This window comes from Lonchura striata, chromosome 8 (genome assembly GCF_050655825.1).
Source record: "Lonchura striata isolate lonStrDom1 chromosome 8, ASM5065582v1, whole genome shotgun sequence".
NCBI classification, from domain to species: domain Eukaryota; kingdom Metazoa; phylum Chordata; class Aves; order Passeriformes; family Estrildidae; genus Lonchura; species Lonchura striata.
This window is the reverse complement of record NC_140710.1, coordinates 16,762,211-16,780,175: the sequence shown is the minus strand read 5'-3', so window position 1 is coordinate 16,780,175 and position 17,965 is coordinate 16,762,211. Positions and strand designations below refer to the sequence as shown.

The 17,965-nt window shown below is 38.3% G+C and overlaps 2 protein-coding genes across 4 annotated transcripts in view; one reads left to right on the top strand and one right to left on the bottom strand.

Moving 5' to 3' along the window:
• The window catches only part of BTBD8 (BTB domain containing 8), a 30,812-nt gene extending 13,450 nt beyond the window's left edge, over nucleotides 1-17,362 (bottom strand). The window contains exons 1-9 of one of the 3 annotated variants that reach the window (XM_021526283.4): nucleotides 17,210-17,362; nucleotides 16,975-17,136; nucleotides 12,341-12,591; nucleotides 11,384-11,501; nucleotides 8,291-8,380; nucleotides 6,130-6,210; nucleotides 5,012-5,108; nucleotides 4,297-4,385; nucleotides 3,991-4,093 (exon numbers count right to left, since the gene is read on the bottom strand). In XM_021526283.4, the coding sequence (XP_021381958.4) occupies nucleotides 3,991-4,093; nucleotides 4,297-4,385; nucleotides 5,012-5,108; nucleotides 6,130-6,210; nucleotides 8,291-8,380; nucleotides 11,384-11,501; nucleotides 12,341-12,591; nucleotides 16,975-17,136; nucleotides 17,210-17,319 (1,101 nt within the window). In that variant the 5' untranslated portion in view covers nucleotides 17,320-17,362. Of the gene's footprint in view, nucleotides 1-3,990; nucleotides 4,094-4,296; nucleotides 4,386-5,011; nucleotides 5,109-6,129; nucleotides 6,211-8,290; nucleotides 8,381-11,383; nucleotides 11,502-12,340; nucleotides 12,592-16,974; nucleotides 17,137-17,209 lie in introns of those variants that run through there. The other 2 variants (XM_085586433.1, XM_085586434.1) reach the window with 2 other exon arrangements.
• Nucleotides 17,363-17,701: 339 nt separating this feature from the next.
• TGFBR3 (transforming growth factor beta receptor 3) overlaps nucleotides 17,702-17,965 on the top strand; it is a 184,025-nt gene continuing 183,761 nt past the window's right edge. Inside the window, exon 1 of the mRNA XM_077785442.2 lies at nucleotides 17,702-17,861. The gene's annotated coding sequence lies outside the window, so the exon portion shown is untranslated. The remainder of the gene's footprint in view (nucleotides 17,862-17,965) is intronic.

The window sequence follows — 17,965 nt, the reverse complement described above, 5'->3', positions numbered from 1 at the left end:
CCTAAAGAATTGCTGATTGTAAAACAGCATCTGTTCAGTTACTGAGCTTTTACATAGGGATCCAATCATGTCATTATTTCCCTTATTTAAATAATTTTTGGCATTTATACTTGTTAATATTATATGTGTCTTTGAAACTAAAGCAGAAAAAGAAATCTCTATTGGTTCAGTTTTGCCTAAAGTTAGGTAGTAAAGTTTTAAAGTTTCCAATAGCTTTTGTTATATTTTTTCAACTGCATCATTACAACTGTGTCATCACATACTGCAGTCCTGAAGAAAATAAGGCAAATGTTAGCTGGAGAAGCTGAATAGAAAAAAGGATCATAGGTCATTGAAAGATGTAATAAATTCTTGAATAAAACTGCTGAGTTGGGGTTTTAGGTGAGTGTGGATGGCCTAGCATTCAGGCTACAGAAAAAACCTTTTCGTAATTATGAATCCTTTTGCTTTAAAGGAGTCAGACAACTAATATTTGTCTTCCCAGATAGAGTTTTAACTGAACTTACCCGCTTTGTTGTCTAAGTTTCTCAACGAAATGAAACTTTTATGTTTCTAGTTACATTTCAACATGCAGACAGATGTTAATATTTATTATTCTGGTCTGTGTCTTTGGTTCTTTCATGCATTGCATCAGCACAGTACCTGAGGGCAACTTTACTGGCTAACACGTTACTTGAAAAGAACTTGGAATTTATGGTTATCCACATTAGAATAGCCTGAAAGCTCTATTCAATGTGACCTAGCAGGACACTGATAAATTATGCAGTAACACTTGAAAAAGCAACAATTCAGATAAATATTTGACACAAAAAATCCATCCTGCAAATTCAGATCACAATCACATTTGTCCTATGAAAGTTAGCAAGGAGTGCCTTCTTTGTGTATATTATAGTTAAAAGATAAAATCTAACCATCCATTATTAAAATATATTTTAAAAATTATTTTACTAATCTCTGGGCAAACTCAGTTTGTTCTCTGCAGATGACATAAATTAAGAATTACATATATGCTCATGGTTTGATTTTGCTCCCACTGGACTCAGTTACAACCTTTTTGAATTGTCTCAAATTCAACCACCGCTCACAAGGCAATAAGCATTTACTCCCATTAGACACTTCCAGTGAAATATAAATGTCTTCATTGACTTCTAATTAAATCAGCACTTTGTAGAAGCATTTCTAACTGAATTTTACTTCCCTTATTGTACTTTTTTCCTGACCATTTTAAAGTGGAGTCCACTTTACTTATCTAAAAACCCAGTAATTTTCTCACATGAAGATGAGACAGTGCTTTAAATGATATTCCCATTTTAATGTTTCTGTGTTCATCATTGTGGTTTTCCAGGGATTTTCCATCAACAATCTCTTTTTCTTTGCACCCTTTTTTCCTCTAAAGGGCTGTCACAATAACTAAGTTTTACATTTCCAGCATCAGTAAATTAAAGGATCAGCAGAGTTATTCTGTTTAATTGGGTCTACATGTTTAAAGTTTTACAGAAGAGAACTCTAGCAGCAGAGAAAAAGGACTGTAAATCATACAGTAGCAAAATTAATGTCAAACCTTTTCTTCTTCATTCCTCAAGCAGGCTTAAAGCTTTTTTGCAGATTGTGAAAAACTCGCCTGGGAATTCCACAAGTTTTTGGAATAGGTGTCTTAAATGCTGAAATGAATGCTCATCAGAACCATTCTCTGGGCAGAAGAGGCTTCTGCTTTATCATTTAATTTTGTAACTCTAGATGCTTTCAAGACTTCAGTCCATAAAATACCAGTGAATCTTGCAAAAACACACCAACACAAATTTTAAATCATTAATATGGGAACTAAAACCCACTTCATCCAAGCTGCAAAAAACCTTTCAGCGAAGCTGGGTACACAAAGGGGGTGGTACCAAGTACCACAGTGCCATGGCTGTTCTGCAAATGCTGGCAAGGCAGCACATGTATTCCCACACAAACTGTACCACAGCATCTTCATTGACTAGAATAAGCAGAGGGGAAGGAGGGCCTGAACATTTACCTTTCAACTGTCCTAATAATGTTGCACAAGGGCCTAGAGAAGAACCTAGAACTGTGTCTACATGTGCTTATAGCTGCAGTACACACCCGAGTTAGTTTGGAGGTGGGTGGTGGTTTAACTATGAACAGCTGTAGATCAGAATGAACTGATCTGTATATGAAAATGTTATTTAAAACTTCTCAAATTTTATACTATGTATGAAACACATTGCTATATGTATATTCTAGGAACAGCTCAGTATGCTGATATAATACAGTGACAGAGCACCCAGGATCTTGAGATACTAGGCATATGCTTGAGGTATTATAGCTGTCATCTTTATTCTGTTAGGTTCATGCATTGTGGCAGAACTGTTCAGGTTTTATAACTGTGGATATTCTCAAGTTTCTCTTGATTGCAGAATCACAGCGGAGCTGGAAGGATACCCTCACAGATCATTTGTCCAACTCCTGGCCCTGCACAGCACCACCCCAAGAGTTACATCCTATGCCTAAGAGCTTTGTCCAAACACTTCTTGAGCTCTGCCAGGCTGGTGCTGCGACCACCTGTCCTGGGGAGCCTGTTCCAGTGCCCAACCACTCTCTGGGGGAAGAATCTTTACCTAATATCCAACCTAAAGGCACACAGCTCTGAAATCTGTCATTTTTTAGGCTTTCACCTGAATATGCAGTTGCAACTGCTACTCCTAGCTGACATGCTGGCCTCTGCACTTTAAGTACTTCATCACAGAAGTCCTGAAAAAACCAGTCCCAAGAAGGCTTCACAGTCCTTTCAGCAGAGGTAGTTCTTGGCCAGAACCATTCAAGAGTGCAACTCTTGAACCAGGGCTGTGTTTGACAGCGCACAGCCACACCGGAGCCATTTAGTTTGGTAACACAGATACGTGGACAAGGATTTCAGCATGAGATATATGAGATGTCACATATTTAGTTGTTGCTTGTGTGATAGAACCAAAATCATGCTGTGAATGTTACCTGAGTTAATTAGATGACATTTTGTCTGTGACAATCCACATTTCAGTTACATACATAGTCATGTTTCGCAGCAGCTCTACAGATTTACCTTTATTTCTATATACTTCTCATATATCTGTTACAAGTCAGTGTATTTACAGGCTGAGTACTTGACCAAATTTCTGTTAACAGGTCTAGTTCAAATCAGTTACCTTAAATCAGTTCTAAGCATAGTTTAATACAGAAATACAATTAGAAAATACTTAAACTTAGGCAGGTCTAAATTGGAACAATGTAAATAAGTGCTACAAAAAATGAAAGCTGAGCTTTAGGGGGGACCAGTGTAGTACTGTTATCTGAGAAGTAAAAGATATGGTTACTATACTGCTACTTTATTTTTGTAAAGTCAGCCTGCCTGTAAACAAATAGCTTGTGATCCCTGATAGCCAGTGACCACCTGAGGTCTGAAAAAGAAAGAAGTCAATGTTTTCCAAATTGGAATACAGGTAAAGATGAAAAGGCAGTCAAAAATGAGGTATGCCACCATGTAACACAGAAATTGATACAGTGATTTCCTGTTTCTCACTATCCAAATACATAATCAGAGAATGATAGGATGGCCTGGGTTGAAAGGGTCCTTAGAGATCCTCTAATCCCAGCCTCCCTTCTGTAGGCAGGGACACTTTCCACTAGACCAGGTTTTTCAGAGCCCCATCCAATCTGGCCTTGAACACTTCCGTAATGTTACATTATGATGTCACAGTTGTGTTTCATAAACATATTTTCTATTATTATGGTGGAATTGGATGTGATAATTACTAGACTGTGTGTCATGAAGCATAACAATGACATTTCATATCAAAAAAGTTTCTAAAATTGTTATTCTAATTATAACTTTTACATAGTATAAATGTACTATAGATTTAAGAAACTGTATTTATTATCTCTTAAATTACATTGTACAGATAAATAAGGAAAAAATTTACTTTGCTCTATTTTTCTACAAAGCACACTACTTACCAAAGAGTTAATCAACATAACAAGACAATTGTTCTGAAGTTCAGTAGGTAAATTGGCAAAGCTTTTCTCTGAAAAACATCTTGCAAAATGTTTTCCTACCCATCTGTTGAAAAGAGAGCCATTCTTAGGTAAGGAAGATGAAAAATGTTCTATCTTCACTTGTTAGCATAAGTGATACCTCTAAAGTATTGTGAAGAAAAAACGTTTAAAATGTAAATGTTACATATGCCAAAATAAACCCATCTTACAAGATAAAATAATTTCAACAAAAAGCAGATAAAAACTATTTTATTTTATTTTACTTACTTCATGCAAGCAGCATATAGGTTTTCCACTCCCAGTGAATGGGCAATAGCCATGCACTCTAGTACAGGTTGCTGTTTGCCAGGAACAGGCTAGAGTTGTGAGAAAATTATCACAATTATTGTACATTTGATTTACAGAAACTACACAAAAATACAAAATCTTCCGTTCAAAGATTCATAAGGAATGTCAACTGCCATGGTATTTAAGATTTTTTGCCTTTATGCAGTCATCTATTTCCACATGTCAGTAAAGCAGGATTCAGCCTCATGAGCCTAATGCATGGAAATGCTCAATTCTAAGCAGATGTTTGATTTTAAACCAATTTTAATTGAACAGATAATTTTTTTTCTAAATATATGCCCATGAAACAAGATATACAAATATAGAGCATTTCCACATGCCCACCAAGAAGAGTTACATTTACAATAGCACATATTAAACTATACTGAGTGTAATTTAATACATTGAATTAATAATGTAGAATACTGCTTTTAATCAGCTGGGGTTTCCAAGTGTCTATAAATAGCTGATGATATCACAAGTCTTACTCCCACCATCTATTCCAGATTCACACCTGAGAACAGGGACTGGTGACTTCAGCCAACACCTTGATCACAGAGTTCCTACATATATTGTCACTGTGATTTGGTGTTAAGTAACAGATTTGAAATTCTCAGGCTCTGTAGCTCACCAAGTAGCATGAGAAGTGACATACCTTTTGGAAGAAATTGCAGTAATCTCTTTTCAAAATGTAGATAGCTACTTCTTTTAGTCCATCCAGCCCATACATGTCTGCAATGCCCAACATGTGACTGAAGAGAAAGCAATAGTGACAGGAATAAAAAAATCCTTGTGATATGTGCATTTTCCTTACAGGACAATTTACATGCTACCTTTACCTCTTGGTTCAGTCGGAACTAACTGCAGAAAGAGACTGATAACCAAGTGTGATACCTGCCAAAGAAAAATCTTCAAAGCAGAAACGTATATGGATCTAATAATAATCTCCAGCTATTGAGTTCAGCCTGTATAAAAACAGCCTCTAGCTGAGAACTGTTTGGAAGACTCTCAGTTTCTCTATTTTAAGGATAGCAAATGAAAAACGTATTTGTGCCAGCAGAGTTCTGGAATTTTGTAGGGTTTTTCCCAAAGTTACATAAAATGTTATTGATGACATTCTTAAAAAGCAGAGTGAGCAAACTATTAATTATTTTATATAATAATCAATGTCATAATTTAATTTTATATCTCAATTAATTAGCTAAACATCAGTATTGGAACATATTATAAACAATTCCATTTTTTTTGGAAATGGTAGCATTTTAAGTGGCATAACCTAATATATAAAAGGTTTCAGAGAATAATTCACAAATTTCAGAATTTACTTCACTAATACAGGATTATGTTTAAAACTGTGATTAAAAACTATCCCAGAACAAAATGCCAACATTTACATTTGGTTCCTATATATCCTCTTTCATGGATCTACGACTAACTATTTCGCCTTTTCATCACCTTCAGTGATTATTCAAAAATAAACTAAAAATATGAACTGTTACATACTATCACATACTGTATTTATTAGTCTGAAAACTAAAAGGAAGATACAGGCCAATTGGGATTTATTTTGGTATAAAACATCATCTGTTTTTTCACTCTCCTCATAGGGTATTCCAAAACCAGCTGGCACACCTTTAACAGTAGCTGTCAAATAGATAAGATTTCTTCAACAGCTCTTTTTTTTTTTTGAGTCTTCTTTTTGACTTTTAACTGCGAAAATACAGAGCAAACAAACGAGCACAAACTAAAATGAAAAAAAAAATTGATATATACCCAGCATCAACTTCATCTGGGAAGTCCAGAATAGCTCCATATATAAAATGCAAGACAACATTCATTTCTGCATGGCTTATACTGCAAAAAAGAATGAAAAAATACACATAAAGACATGCCCATAATAAAATGCATCACATTTCTTAGCCAAAGGAAGTTGGTAAAAAAGCTGATACATCATCCAGCTGCTCTGTGAATGGAAGGCAAAAGATCTGATAAAATTAAAACAATAAAAATTTCCAATGCAGAAGTATCTAAATAGACTACATTTGGGGTCAATTTAGATACTCAATGGATTTGATGGACTTTCTAACACTTTAGATCTTTAAAAATAAGTAATAAGCAGACTTACTAATAACGATATTTACACTGATAATATAGAAGGATTTTTTCATCATTGCCAAGCTCATTACCAGCAATAGGTCAGCTATTAAGTAACTATATATTTAAAAATTGTTTTATATAATTATTCCAAGTCTTTATGATATATTTTTTTTGTACAACACAAAAATAGATATTTAGAAGCTTTGTTACAATGCTAAGTAGAAATATTACTCAGAATATTTAGTCTTGATTCAGATTAAGAAAGCTGGCAGGCCTACACAGCAGTGTTTGCATCCTTTCACAGTTCCAGCATCTCAATGCAGAAAGGCACAGAAAGCCTCAGTGGTGAACCTGATCTGAACAACACTTTCTTGTATTTGTGTACATACATTTTTGTCTGCAGTCTTCAGGACCCACAAGTCCTGTGTGCATGAGTATAAATGGAATATTCATGCAGAGCTAAGACCCTTTAAAACGTCAGACATGTTTAAGCAATTGACATCGATGACTAAAAGCAAAAGGAAAAAACCCAGCAATATGCAAAGAAGCAAAATCAGCACAGCTGTCTCCCTGTATAGCAGCACACACAACAGCCAGAAAGTCAGCGAGGAGGAGTTTCCCCACAGTCTTGACAGCTGTTACCTTAAGTAGACTTTTCATTATTTCAGAGTAAGCCATATGTACTTCATTTATAAGTGTAGAAAACAGCACAGAAACCAGCACTAAGCAGAAAAGTGAACTGGAAAAGGTAAAATTATGCATATGACTCATAATAACAGAAATTATGAGACACTGGCATGAGAATAGTCTCATATAAGGATTCAGTACTTCTCAGGAGAGTGCCTCTACTGAAAAATAAGGATGAAATTTGTTAACCACAGAGAAATCAATTACAGAGGGAGAAGTGTAAACACCAGAGTAATTGGTGACTATCAGCCTCTAAAACACCATAAAAACTATGGAATAAATTAAATTGCAAATATATTGTTTTATAAGGGTTTGGAAGTTATAACCAAATCAACAGATAACGTTTCTGATTTGGCAGCAGCATTATTACACTAACAGGAAACTAAAATGACCATTTAAGAAAGTATCACTTGGCCAAGATATTTTGTATTAACACAAAGCAGTTACATTTTGCAGGTACACAGTTCTTTCTGGAGGAAATTGAATGGCCAACATCATGACTGAAATAAAAGCTAACACGTACATGGATCAGTACTCCTTTGCTTTTAAAGGAAATTGAATTTATTTCAATAGAGTTTTCTGATACTGAAAAGAACTAACCTGGCAGTCCCCAGCTAATCTATGAAGTCTTAAGTATTCATCCTACAGTGACAGCTCCATTATTCTCACGCAGAAAGCCATGGTGAACAAGCCCACTAGATAAAATTGCTTTAGTATATGCTGCTGAAATATCATAATTAAACACTATTTAGGAAATGTTATTTATATTTATATTGCAATTTTCATACTTATTTGTACAATAAGTATATTTACATTGTTCAGACACAGTATTTTTCATGACATGTACAACAAGAAGTGAAAGAATTCTCAAGTATATTGTGAATATTAAAACATACTCTACACAAAAGGATTAGCGCCCTTTTGTTAATGAAAAAGACTTTTTTGAATCATCTGGCAATATTAACAAATACATTACACACAGAGTTTCATCCTGAAGTCAAAACAGTACTCAGGAAATGTATCAGGCTGGAGAAAAGTGTCAAGGCATATTAATCTTCAGCGCTCTGTACACAGCACAGTTGTTACATATTTGCAGCAATTGTAAATTGCCTACCTTTGCTCCCACACGACTTGCAGAGATGACACTTACCCTTGAAGAGTGATGTGCTCTTGAGAGCTCTCAGCCCAACTTCCACTCAGCATGGCAGCAAAGTAACTAGATCTGGCACATAAAATGGCCCTGAGAGAGAAAAAGTAAACATTATTCCACTACATACAAATATTCATGATGAGACTCTTTGATAACATTGACTTAAATCTTTGCCCTGTATGCATTAAGGTGTCAGCTGTGTACTGCATGCCTTTTCTCCCAGTATGTTTGGAATTTCAAAATATGCTACAGAAAAAAACCAAACAGTACTCTATAAATTTTTCAGTTAAAGCTTGTTTTTAGTATGACTTTGAGATTCACACAGAGGAAATCTATTACCACAAGCATCTTCCTTTTATATAAAATTTCACATTTATTTCTCCTGTTTTATTTACCAAATAAGACTAAATAACAGTTATTAAATAAAGTAAATAAATATTTTATACAGCCCCATTATAAATAATTATATCCTGAACATCTTAAATTCTTCCTATATTACAAAATGTGCATTTATCAAAATTCTAAGTATGTAATGTCTTGTATTCAGAATTTGCTACTCACCAAAAGTCAAACAAAACTTGGTATTAACACATTCTGGGACAATATGATGTATTTTTGCAACAAGAGCTATCAGCTACTTCTGTTTACACTTACTGCCCTTGTATATTTAAAAGGCATATAACTGGCCATAACTAATTCAGTTTACTACTACATCCATCCATAAAAGAGAATAAAGAAACCCCAGAGCTGCAGTCTGTGTAGCTCAGTATCTCTACCAGTATCGGTCTTCAAAATATCAGGTAAGAAGACCTTTGCAACAGGACTCTTAAGGTGGAAGTACAGTGGCAGAGAGGAAGACAAGATAGTGGATGAAAACTGCTTTGTGATTTCAGTTTTCCAGATCCACACCAGTTATAGCATTAGCCTTTATGTGTCTTGTCTGGCTTACTACAGCCACAGATAATATTCTCATACATAGAATTTTTTCATGACACTTTCTAAGCTTCCTATTATTTCTAAAATTAGCTTATGTCGTGTATTTCCTGTGGCAGAAAAAGCAAAACATTATACCAGGCTTGAGAATCCTTTCTGTTACATGTATTTGTCTCTTAAAATGTTTCTGAGCACTCTCATTTTGTGTAGGAAGAAGCATGAAGAATGCTATTTATGGTCTCTTTTAGTCATTTTATATTCTGTATTCTGTCATCTCTCCTCCCTCCTCCTGCTTCAGAAGTCTCAATACTTTAAATTAGAACCTTCTCGCACATTCCTCCTGTGATTCATCCAGCAAAAATAACAACAACAAAGCTTTTACTGAACGTTTCCTATCTTAGTGAAATATGTCCACACGTAAATTAATATTACATCCTAACCTGAAGTGTATGAAATTCGGGGTACACACACCATATTTTGTTTATAAGATACAATAACACAATATCATAGAGATATGGAATACACTTATCTCCAGTTTTTTATTCCATTCCAAATAAATTTTAGTAATGAACAGTGATCAGTCAAGTTCAAGCGCATAGTTAGAGTGGGTATTTCAGAGACTAATTTTAAGTAAGACAGGTACACAGCAGAATATGCAGTACCTAAATGTAAATTTTATCAGCATATATTTATAAAATACATGGAGATACCAAATTATTTTGAAATAAATTTATCTGTGCTTTCCTACAGTGATGGGTTTAGTGCCAGTTTTAGTACCAACCAAATCTGATTTGCTTCATGCAGAGTTCTGTAAAAATGCAACACTAGGAAGACCAAAGCCAGCAACACTAAAGTCTATTGGAAGTCCACAGGACTTCATGAGAAAGTAAGGAATACTGACACAAGTGGGAGACTGGGGGCCTAGCCTGTCTCGTGTTTGAGAACTTAACAAAAAAAAACCCTTACAGTAAGTAAAGCATTCTGGTTCTTTCACCACAATGATACTCAAAGTTCCATTGCCCATATTAGCTCCGACTGTTCACATGACCCAGGGCTAAAACGAGCTCAAGTCCTGCGCCTGTTTCACAGCATCCTTATTTTCTCTATGATTTACTGCCGTATCTTTTGATGCTAGTTAAACTAGATACATAGCCTCGGGCAGCAAGTGGCCTGAATTAAAGAAGCTCTGCTGATAGAAGCTCTTTGTTGCACTATTTTTCCTGCAGTAAAGCATTTGTTTCTCAAACTTATGTATCTGACAACATATAATGTAGACCAGAAGAAACAAACATTCCTTACTACATTTAATTCTGAAAATGTAGCATATATCCAAATACCACATAATTATAATATACCTCCTCTAAAGATATTGTAATGTCAGTAACAAACGGTCATTCTCCCTCCACCCCAGTTTTGTGTTGAGAAAGTACTGGAAGTAATGGAGGGTTTTTATAGTCCCTCTCTAAGTTACTTAATATACTCAAAGGGAACAAAATACAGGCTTTCTAGTTTGCTATCTCAAATGCAAACAGACTTAAATCAAAGGTACAAGGAATGGTGCTGACACTTTAATTTGCTTTCCCAAGCCACAGGAGTACAATAAGCCAAAGTTCTTAAACGGTCTTGGACTTTTGATCTAGGAAAGGCTCCTGACAATCTTTACATCTACAAAACTGAAGTAATGAAAGTAAAACCAGATTGTGTATGCACAGATTTTGCAGAGCTGAAACAAAAATTACTACTCCAGAAATGTTCTGCCTATATGGAAGCTTTATTCAGCATTAATAGCTGAATAGTTTATTAGTAGATTTTTGCTTTCTTTACAGATCACAGATTTTTAAATTATTTTATATTCATACATATATATATAGAGGAAAAAAGTCTCCAAGTATTTCCATGAGTATATACTCAATATATGAGATTACAGTGGCAATCTTAGAAGTGCTAAAAGCACAGTTGTTTTCAAAATAGTTGCTGTGGATGATGAATTATATCTATTAGTATCAAAGTACAGCCACTCCACACATAAGTCCTAAAAAGTGTAACAGTTCACAGCTAGAGACCAGCACCAGCAATAACTTCCTACAGATAACAGTAACAGCAGCATTTTATACCAGATGTTATTGATTGAAAAACTTTTTACTGTAAATACTTATGTACCTGTGAGCTTGAAAATGTTTGCCTTCTACGCAAATATTAATATCTGTACAACAGCACTTCTTGTAGAGCATCAATAACTCTTCTCCTAACACAGATGCGGTTTCTACTTTGGAATGACCTGCATATAGGGGAAAAAGCTGTTTTCACTTTGTCAGGTGTACAAGAGACTATTGACAGTGCACAGACAAAATATTTGAAAATAATCTGGCATAATTATTTTTTTTATTATTACATATTCAAGCTAGGGTTTTCCTTGAAAAGGTTTCCAAACATTGCCTTTTACTTCTTATTTTCACTTACCAGAAACTTGACCAATGCTCCCTATTTGGTATTTACAGAAGAAGTGCTACAGTTACTCTTTCCCAGTTCATTCTTTCCTGCTCTGAAGAAGAGCAGCCCCTGAGGAAGTCTGGGGGCATGCAGTGCCACGGGTCCCACCTGAACAGATGTGCTGCTTGAGCCCGTGTCACTGACACAGCTGCAGCAGCCAGCACCTCTGGGGAAGATGCAGTTCAACACTTGTATGATTTCATTCAGAGCTGTAGTATGGAAGATTCTGAAAGGTTCCAGAACCCTCCTAAAACAACAGTGGAACCAGTGCAATTCCCTAGGAAGGGAAAACAAGGGAGATACTCTGCTGTGTGGAAGTCCTACATGGTGAAGAGTGGAGCTCACTGTATTCCAGGGAAAAGACAGGACATGGTGATGGCCACACCTAATACCTGGCAACTCCAGATTTATTACACCACACACTGGCTGGGAACTGTGCCTGCCTAACTTCTGCAGCAATTCATTTCTTCTAAGTGTGAGATCATGAGGTGGGCCATAGAAAAGAATATCCATGACAGCTGTGCTGTAACAATAGTTTTAATTTTGCCTGCATTTTCACAACTATAGGAATATTTGAACAATTATTTAAAAGACAAAAAGAGAAAAAAAGTGTAATTCCAAACTTACCTCCAGCGGCTTTGTTGCTTTCTGTATCAATGACTGCTTCTGGAATTTCTTCCTCAATACCAGGCCAACAAACAATTCCTTTCTGCACAGCTCCACTTGGAGTATTCTGGTCAACTGGTGTTCTTTTACTTTGTCCAAGACAATGTACATTTTTTTGAGCAATCTGAAGAGTAGGATTGTTGCTTTCTTGTATTTTCCTCATAAACAGCTCCTCAATTTCTTTAAGATTTATATCAGATGAATACAGAATCCTAGAATATAACACTAATTTTTACTCTCATTTTTCAATTAAAGAAAACAAAAAAATTACTTAGTTTTATCTAGCAAAATTTATGACCAGAAAACAAAGTGTTGGACTCTCTGGTGCTTAAAAAACCCAACCTTTTAAAAAATGTATCTCTGGAAAACTTATTTCTGCAAATGCTTGAAAAGCATAAACAAGTACCACAAAATATCAAAACCTTCTAACATCAAGATTACAGTAGAAAATCATAAAAATTGTATAGAGATATAAATGAATTGGAGAAATAAATTTTAATTTCAAAGGAAGCTCTTAAAGCCCAAAAATGTGCAGTTAAGATTACCCAAGAACTTTCACTTTGCCTATCTAGTAATTCCAGCTTCCCACTTTCCCATCTGTTTCACCAGCTTATTTTTGGCTCAGGATCTGGAAAGGCTAACAAAGCCTGCAGTCTGTGACTGCAAAGATCTCACATTTTTAGAAACACACTGCACTCCAGCACAGACAACATGTTTGATCCTTGGTTTCATATCATCTAGATGAAGTTAACAAAGTTTAACAGAAGAGCTACAGTTCCTTTGGATGTAGCAGAAATATTCAGAGATCTGCTTTAGTCACTCCATGGCAGACAGGCTTTTTGTCAATACCCAGAGAACAGTAATTTGAGTGTGTTATTTGAACACTGTACTCTGATGGGGCAGAGAAAACATAAAAAGAAACCATCTTCCTTCTTGAGTCTTCTATTTAAAGGATTGAGATAGGTAGAATTTTTTTTTTTATCTATGTGATACAGGTCCCCATCAGGAGAGAAGAAGAAGAAACATGAATATATAGAATTAGAAGGTTAATGTTAATATTTTGTTAAATTTGGAAAGCAAGCACAAGGAAAGGATACGACAGGAACAATAAGATTTCACATGGAAAGAGTAAGATCAGTGGATCCTTTTCACATGTGATTTTAAGGTTGTTGTGTACGTGTGTGCTTTCAGAACTCCTAACCTATGAGCTGACCATCTATTGCTTTTGATATTTAAAGTGCTTTCCAACCTACCATAATAATAGCATGAGGGAAAGACAAGTCAAACCATGCCATATTACCAAGAATATGAGCAAAAATTGTTTGATGGAGCAGGGAGACTTTGCAATTCTTTAGAAAATTCAAGACCACAAGTTCCACACATTTTTCCCTATTCACTGTGCTTCACAGTAGGTAACATCTGTGTTTTACAGCTCTAAAGCAGTAGGAATCACAAATAGAAATTCAGAGCAGAAACCCAGTTAAAGATAGAGAATTCAAAATTTCCAGAAAATTTTGAAAAATTTACAGAAGTATTCTGAAGTTTTGTCTTCAAGTTTTTTGTCCACACTAGACCTTCCAAGAACGGTCACTTAAAGTCACACAGACAATGGAAAAAAAAATTCAATAATTCACATTTTATCCCTCCATCTTCACCAGATGTAAGCTAATACCGCAATTACTCAAGTCCACTGGTCATATACTGAATATAAAAACTGCAGGAAGAGTTTGTTGAAAAAAAAATTGCCATTGAACACGTTAGGCTAAATTTGCAGTGGAACTTTTCTTATTCCCCTTTCTGTTGCTACAGAGCTTTTGCATATTTAACATGTAGACAGTACAAATTGACTTTGAGGGAGAAAGAAAACTAGCAGCAACAGATAAAGTGTTTTACCATAAATGAATTATTTTAATATTCTTAATTTCTGCAGTAACTGAAAAACATCCATAGGGAATCTCGTAAGCTAGGCAATGAAGCAACAATCTCCTGGGAATGCTCAGGATAATTTCAGAGAATCTACACAAGAAACCTCAGGAATGCAATTAATTTTGTTATCACCAGGCTTCAGTCAATAAAAATGGTATCCTTAATACAACTGGGGACTCAGTAAATAAAACAAATGAAGCTACCACAATTAAATGCCAAAATGAAACCCAAATCTATTTACTTTATTAATAAAAATAAAACAAACATAGGAAACCTCTGAACCACTACATACCCAGAATTTTAATGCACCCACGTCTACCAAACCCAACTGCAGCAAACAGTCTCGTGTAGTGCATTTAAATCTTGGTAGACTTGGAAAGCTAGGGCAGGGCATCTTCATTGTCTAAGTCAAGTATTTCATTCACACAACTGTCCTATCTCCTGCTCAAAAGAAGAAGGAAGAGGAGCTACCACAGCCTTCAGCACACAAGTGACACGTAGCCCACTTCATCTCTCCTGATAAAGAGACAGAGGCCCACAGGAAGTGTGCCTCACTGAGAGGGAGGCCAGATATAGCTCGTGAGAAAATAATTCCCAAATCCCCATGGAAAGATAAGTTTTACTTGGGAAAATAAAAGCAAAGTTGAATACAAACAGGAAAAGGAATGAGATTTTGTTATAGCTTTGATGAACTCGGCAATACTATTACTAGTATTCTACTTCTCCATATATACAAGAAACCAGAACTTTTGTAGAAGACAAAAAGCTCTCAGGAGCTCAGCTGCAGCTACAGGTCTCTGCTACAACTCATCATGGCAGTTTATATGCTCCAGGAACTAGGCTGGCTTCCAGTAAAACTAAAGCTCTAATTTAAGGCACTGTTTTGCACTTACAAAGATCAAATTAATTTGTGTCTTAACAATAAGAAACCACTGAGATTCAACAGCCACTGATACTACTTGATAATCTGAACAATGGATTAGGCTCTTTTCAAGCAGTCCTTTCTTTGGTCCAAATGAGTCCAAACTTCAGTGCTCTGGGTAAGCAGGAATCCCCACAGAATGTGCTGGGTTAGAGGACTCAAATGGTGAAGTATCAAACAGCACTGAAAACTAAGAGAAAGCAAATATCTTGTAAAGCACATTTCATACACAGCTTAGAACATATGGGGAGGTTAATCTGAAGATTCTAAACTCTAAACTGTGAAAAGGCACAAGGTTTACAATTAGTTGAGCTGAGTTTAAAGGTGTCTTCCAACACCATGCATTTTGGAGAACATGCAGAACTTCAGACATCATTTCTTGCCTTACAGCAAACCCAGACAAAACTGAAAGCAAGTATCAGTAACATATTTAGTGCTTACCATTAGGAATACAAACCCATGATATAACAGCCTATAAATAATTATTCAGAATAATTGTTTAAAAATTAATATGATTTTTACAAAAAAATTCATTATCATACTTCTCCCTGAAATTCTTCTGTAACACCACTTAGATGAATGTGAAAGAAATGATATCACAGTAACAATGAAATCAGGAAAAATACAAGACAAAGCAAATGCTGTTTTGTTTCTTGACACTTGTTTTGCTAATACTCCTACCAGGCTGTGGCAGTAACCCAGCAAATGCCTGGTAATCAACCTGCTCCACTACAAGGATTCAATGTTTCAGATACTACTCTGGGCTCTCTCAAAGTTTTCTTTCATAATTGGGTTGTGTTTAAAGCAGTGAATTTTAAAACTGCAACTCTATCCCATTGCTGTTGGCAACAATCTCAGAAGCCTGCAAGTACCAACATTTTCTAGGCACATCCTGAATTCATGCAAAATCCCAGAATGATTTCTTTCTACCACTTTGCTCCCGGTGCAATCCTGTAAGTGCTGATTGGCTCTAACACCAACTCTTTTTTAGGTGGCAACACCAGAGCTTTGTTACAGAAAAGCAGTTCTTTGAAAAAAGGATTAGAGGAACTTAAAAGGAGGAGGATTGCAAGGTCTGGTTGCACCGGCCAACACTCCTCATGTAACTCACCTAAGGTTTGGAGCAAGACATGAGAGATGTTGCATATGTGGCAACAGGAGAAGAGCCGGCAGTGCAAAAACACGCTGGCCCTTGCACTAGTCCCTGGGGAGCAGCCAGCCCACACACCTCCCTCTGGGATCCCAGTTTGCACCAAAGCTGCACTGTGTTGGGCCTAGCCCATGGTTTGCTAGGACTTGAGTGATGTGGTCTGAACTTAATGTATTTTCATCCAACTTGCTGAAGTTCTCCTAGATTCCTATATTCATAACTTTTTCAAATACGAGCTGAGAGTGGATTTTATTTGCTGTTTTCATTTGGGAATCTTGCTAAAAAGGGGTTTTTGTAGGCACAGACAATCTCAAAGGATTTTTGCTAGTTTTTTCTATTACAAGTCCTTTACATACCATAAAAAAACACGCTAAATTGGAGAGTACAGCCACGTGCCGTCAGCAGAAGGGCAAAAGGCAGAGGGAAAGGAAGAAGTTACAGAAAAGTCCTCTGCAAACTCTGCAGGAAGGCTGGGAGGGTACTGCCTTGAATGGGAAAAGCTTTAAAACAGGTGCTGGCACTGGGAAAAGAAGAGGCAGGACACAAGAGAGCAGAAGCCGAGGCCAGCCCATCAATCCGCCGCGGCCGCGCACTCACCGCAGGAATTCCCGTAACTCCGCGGGTTCCAGCTGTAGCTGTCCCCCCGCCAGACGCTCGCAGAGCAGCGGCGCCCGCGCCAGCAGCACCGCCCGGTGCACCCGCACCTCCTCGCCGCCGACTCGGAAGGTCACGTCGGAGTGGGTCCCCTCCGCCAGCAGCCTGCGGGACGGCACCGTTACCGCTGTCCCGCCCGCCCGGCGCCGCCCCGGCCCGGCCGCCGCCCCGCGCTCACCTGTCGAGATCCCGCCGGAGCTGCTCGGCCAGCGCCTCCTTCAGCCGCTGCCGCTCCGCCGCCGCCGGGCCGGGGCCCTTCGGCGCCGCGCCGCCGCCGCAGCGCGCCATGTGCCGGCCGCCAGTCCCCGGCACGGCGACAGACAGCGGGGCGGGACGGGCGGGCGGTGCCCCGGCGGCGGGGCCGCACGCACGGACGGCACCGGGCCGGCGCTCGGGGCGCGGGCAGCAACCGGCCCCGGAGCGGGACCCGCGCCGCTCGCGGGGCGGGGCCGGCAGCGGCCTCCGCCAATGAGAGCCGGCGGCTCCCGCCTGGCCCCGCCCCGTCGGGGCGGCCCCACCCTCCCTCAGCTCCCTGACGGGGCGGGGCCTCAGCGCGGGTGCCGCCGGGACTGCGCCCTCTACCGGCCGCCGCTGCGCGCCGCGCCCGAGGGCCGCTCCCCCGCGTGAGGGGCCGGCGCTCCGCGGCCGCCCCGCCGTGCGCGCCCGGCGCAGCGATGGGAGCGCGGCGGGGCGGCTGCCGGGCCGCCGGTGCTCTGCGGGAAAAGCTCCCCAGCACTGTCTGCCTTGCCAGAGCAAAACCGCTGCGCAGGCGACACAAGTCTCTCTGTGCCACCTCCTGGAGCAAGGGAGAGCCTTTCCAGTTCCACAGTGTAAGTAAGAGAAGCACATAACCATTTTAGTTGATAAGTGCTGAAAGTATTCAGGAAAAAATGCTTGAAAGGCCGGTACCAGTGGGGGATGGAAAGAAGCAAGT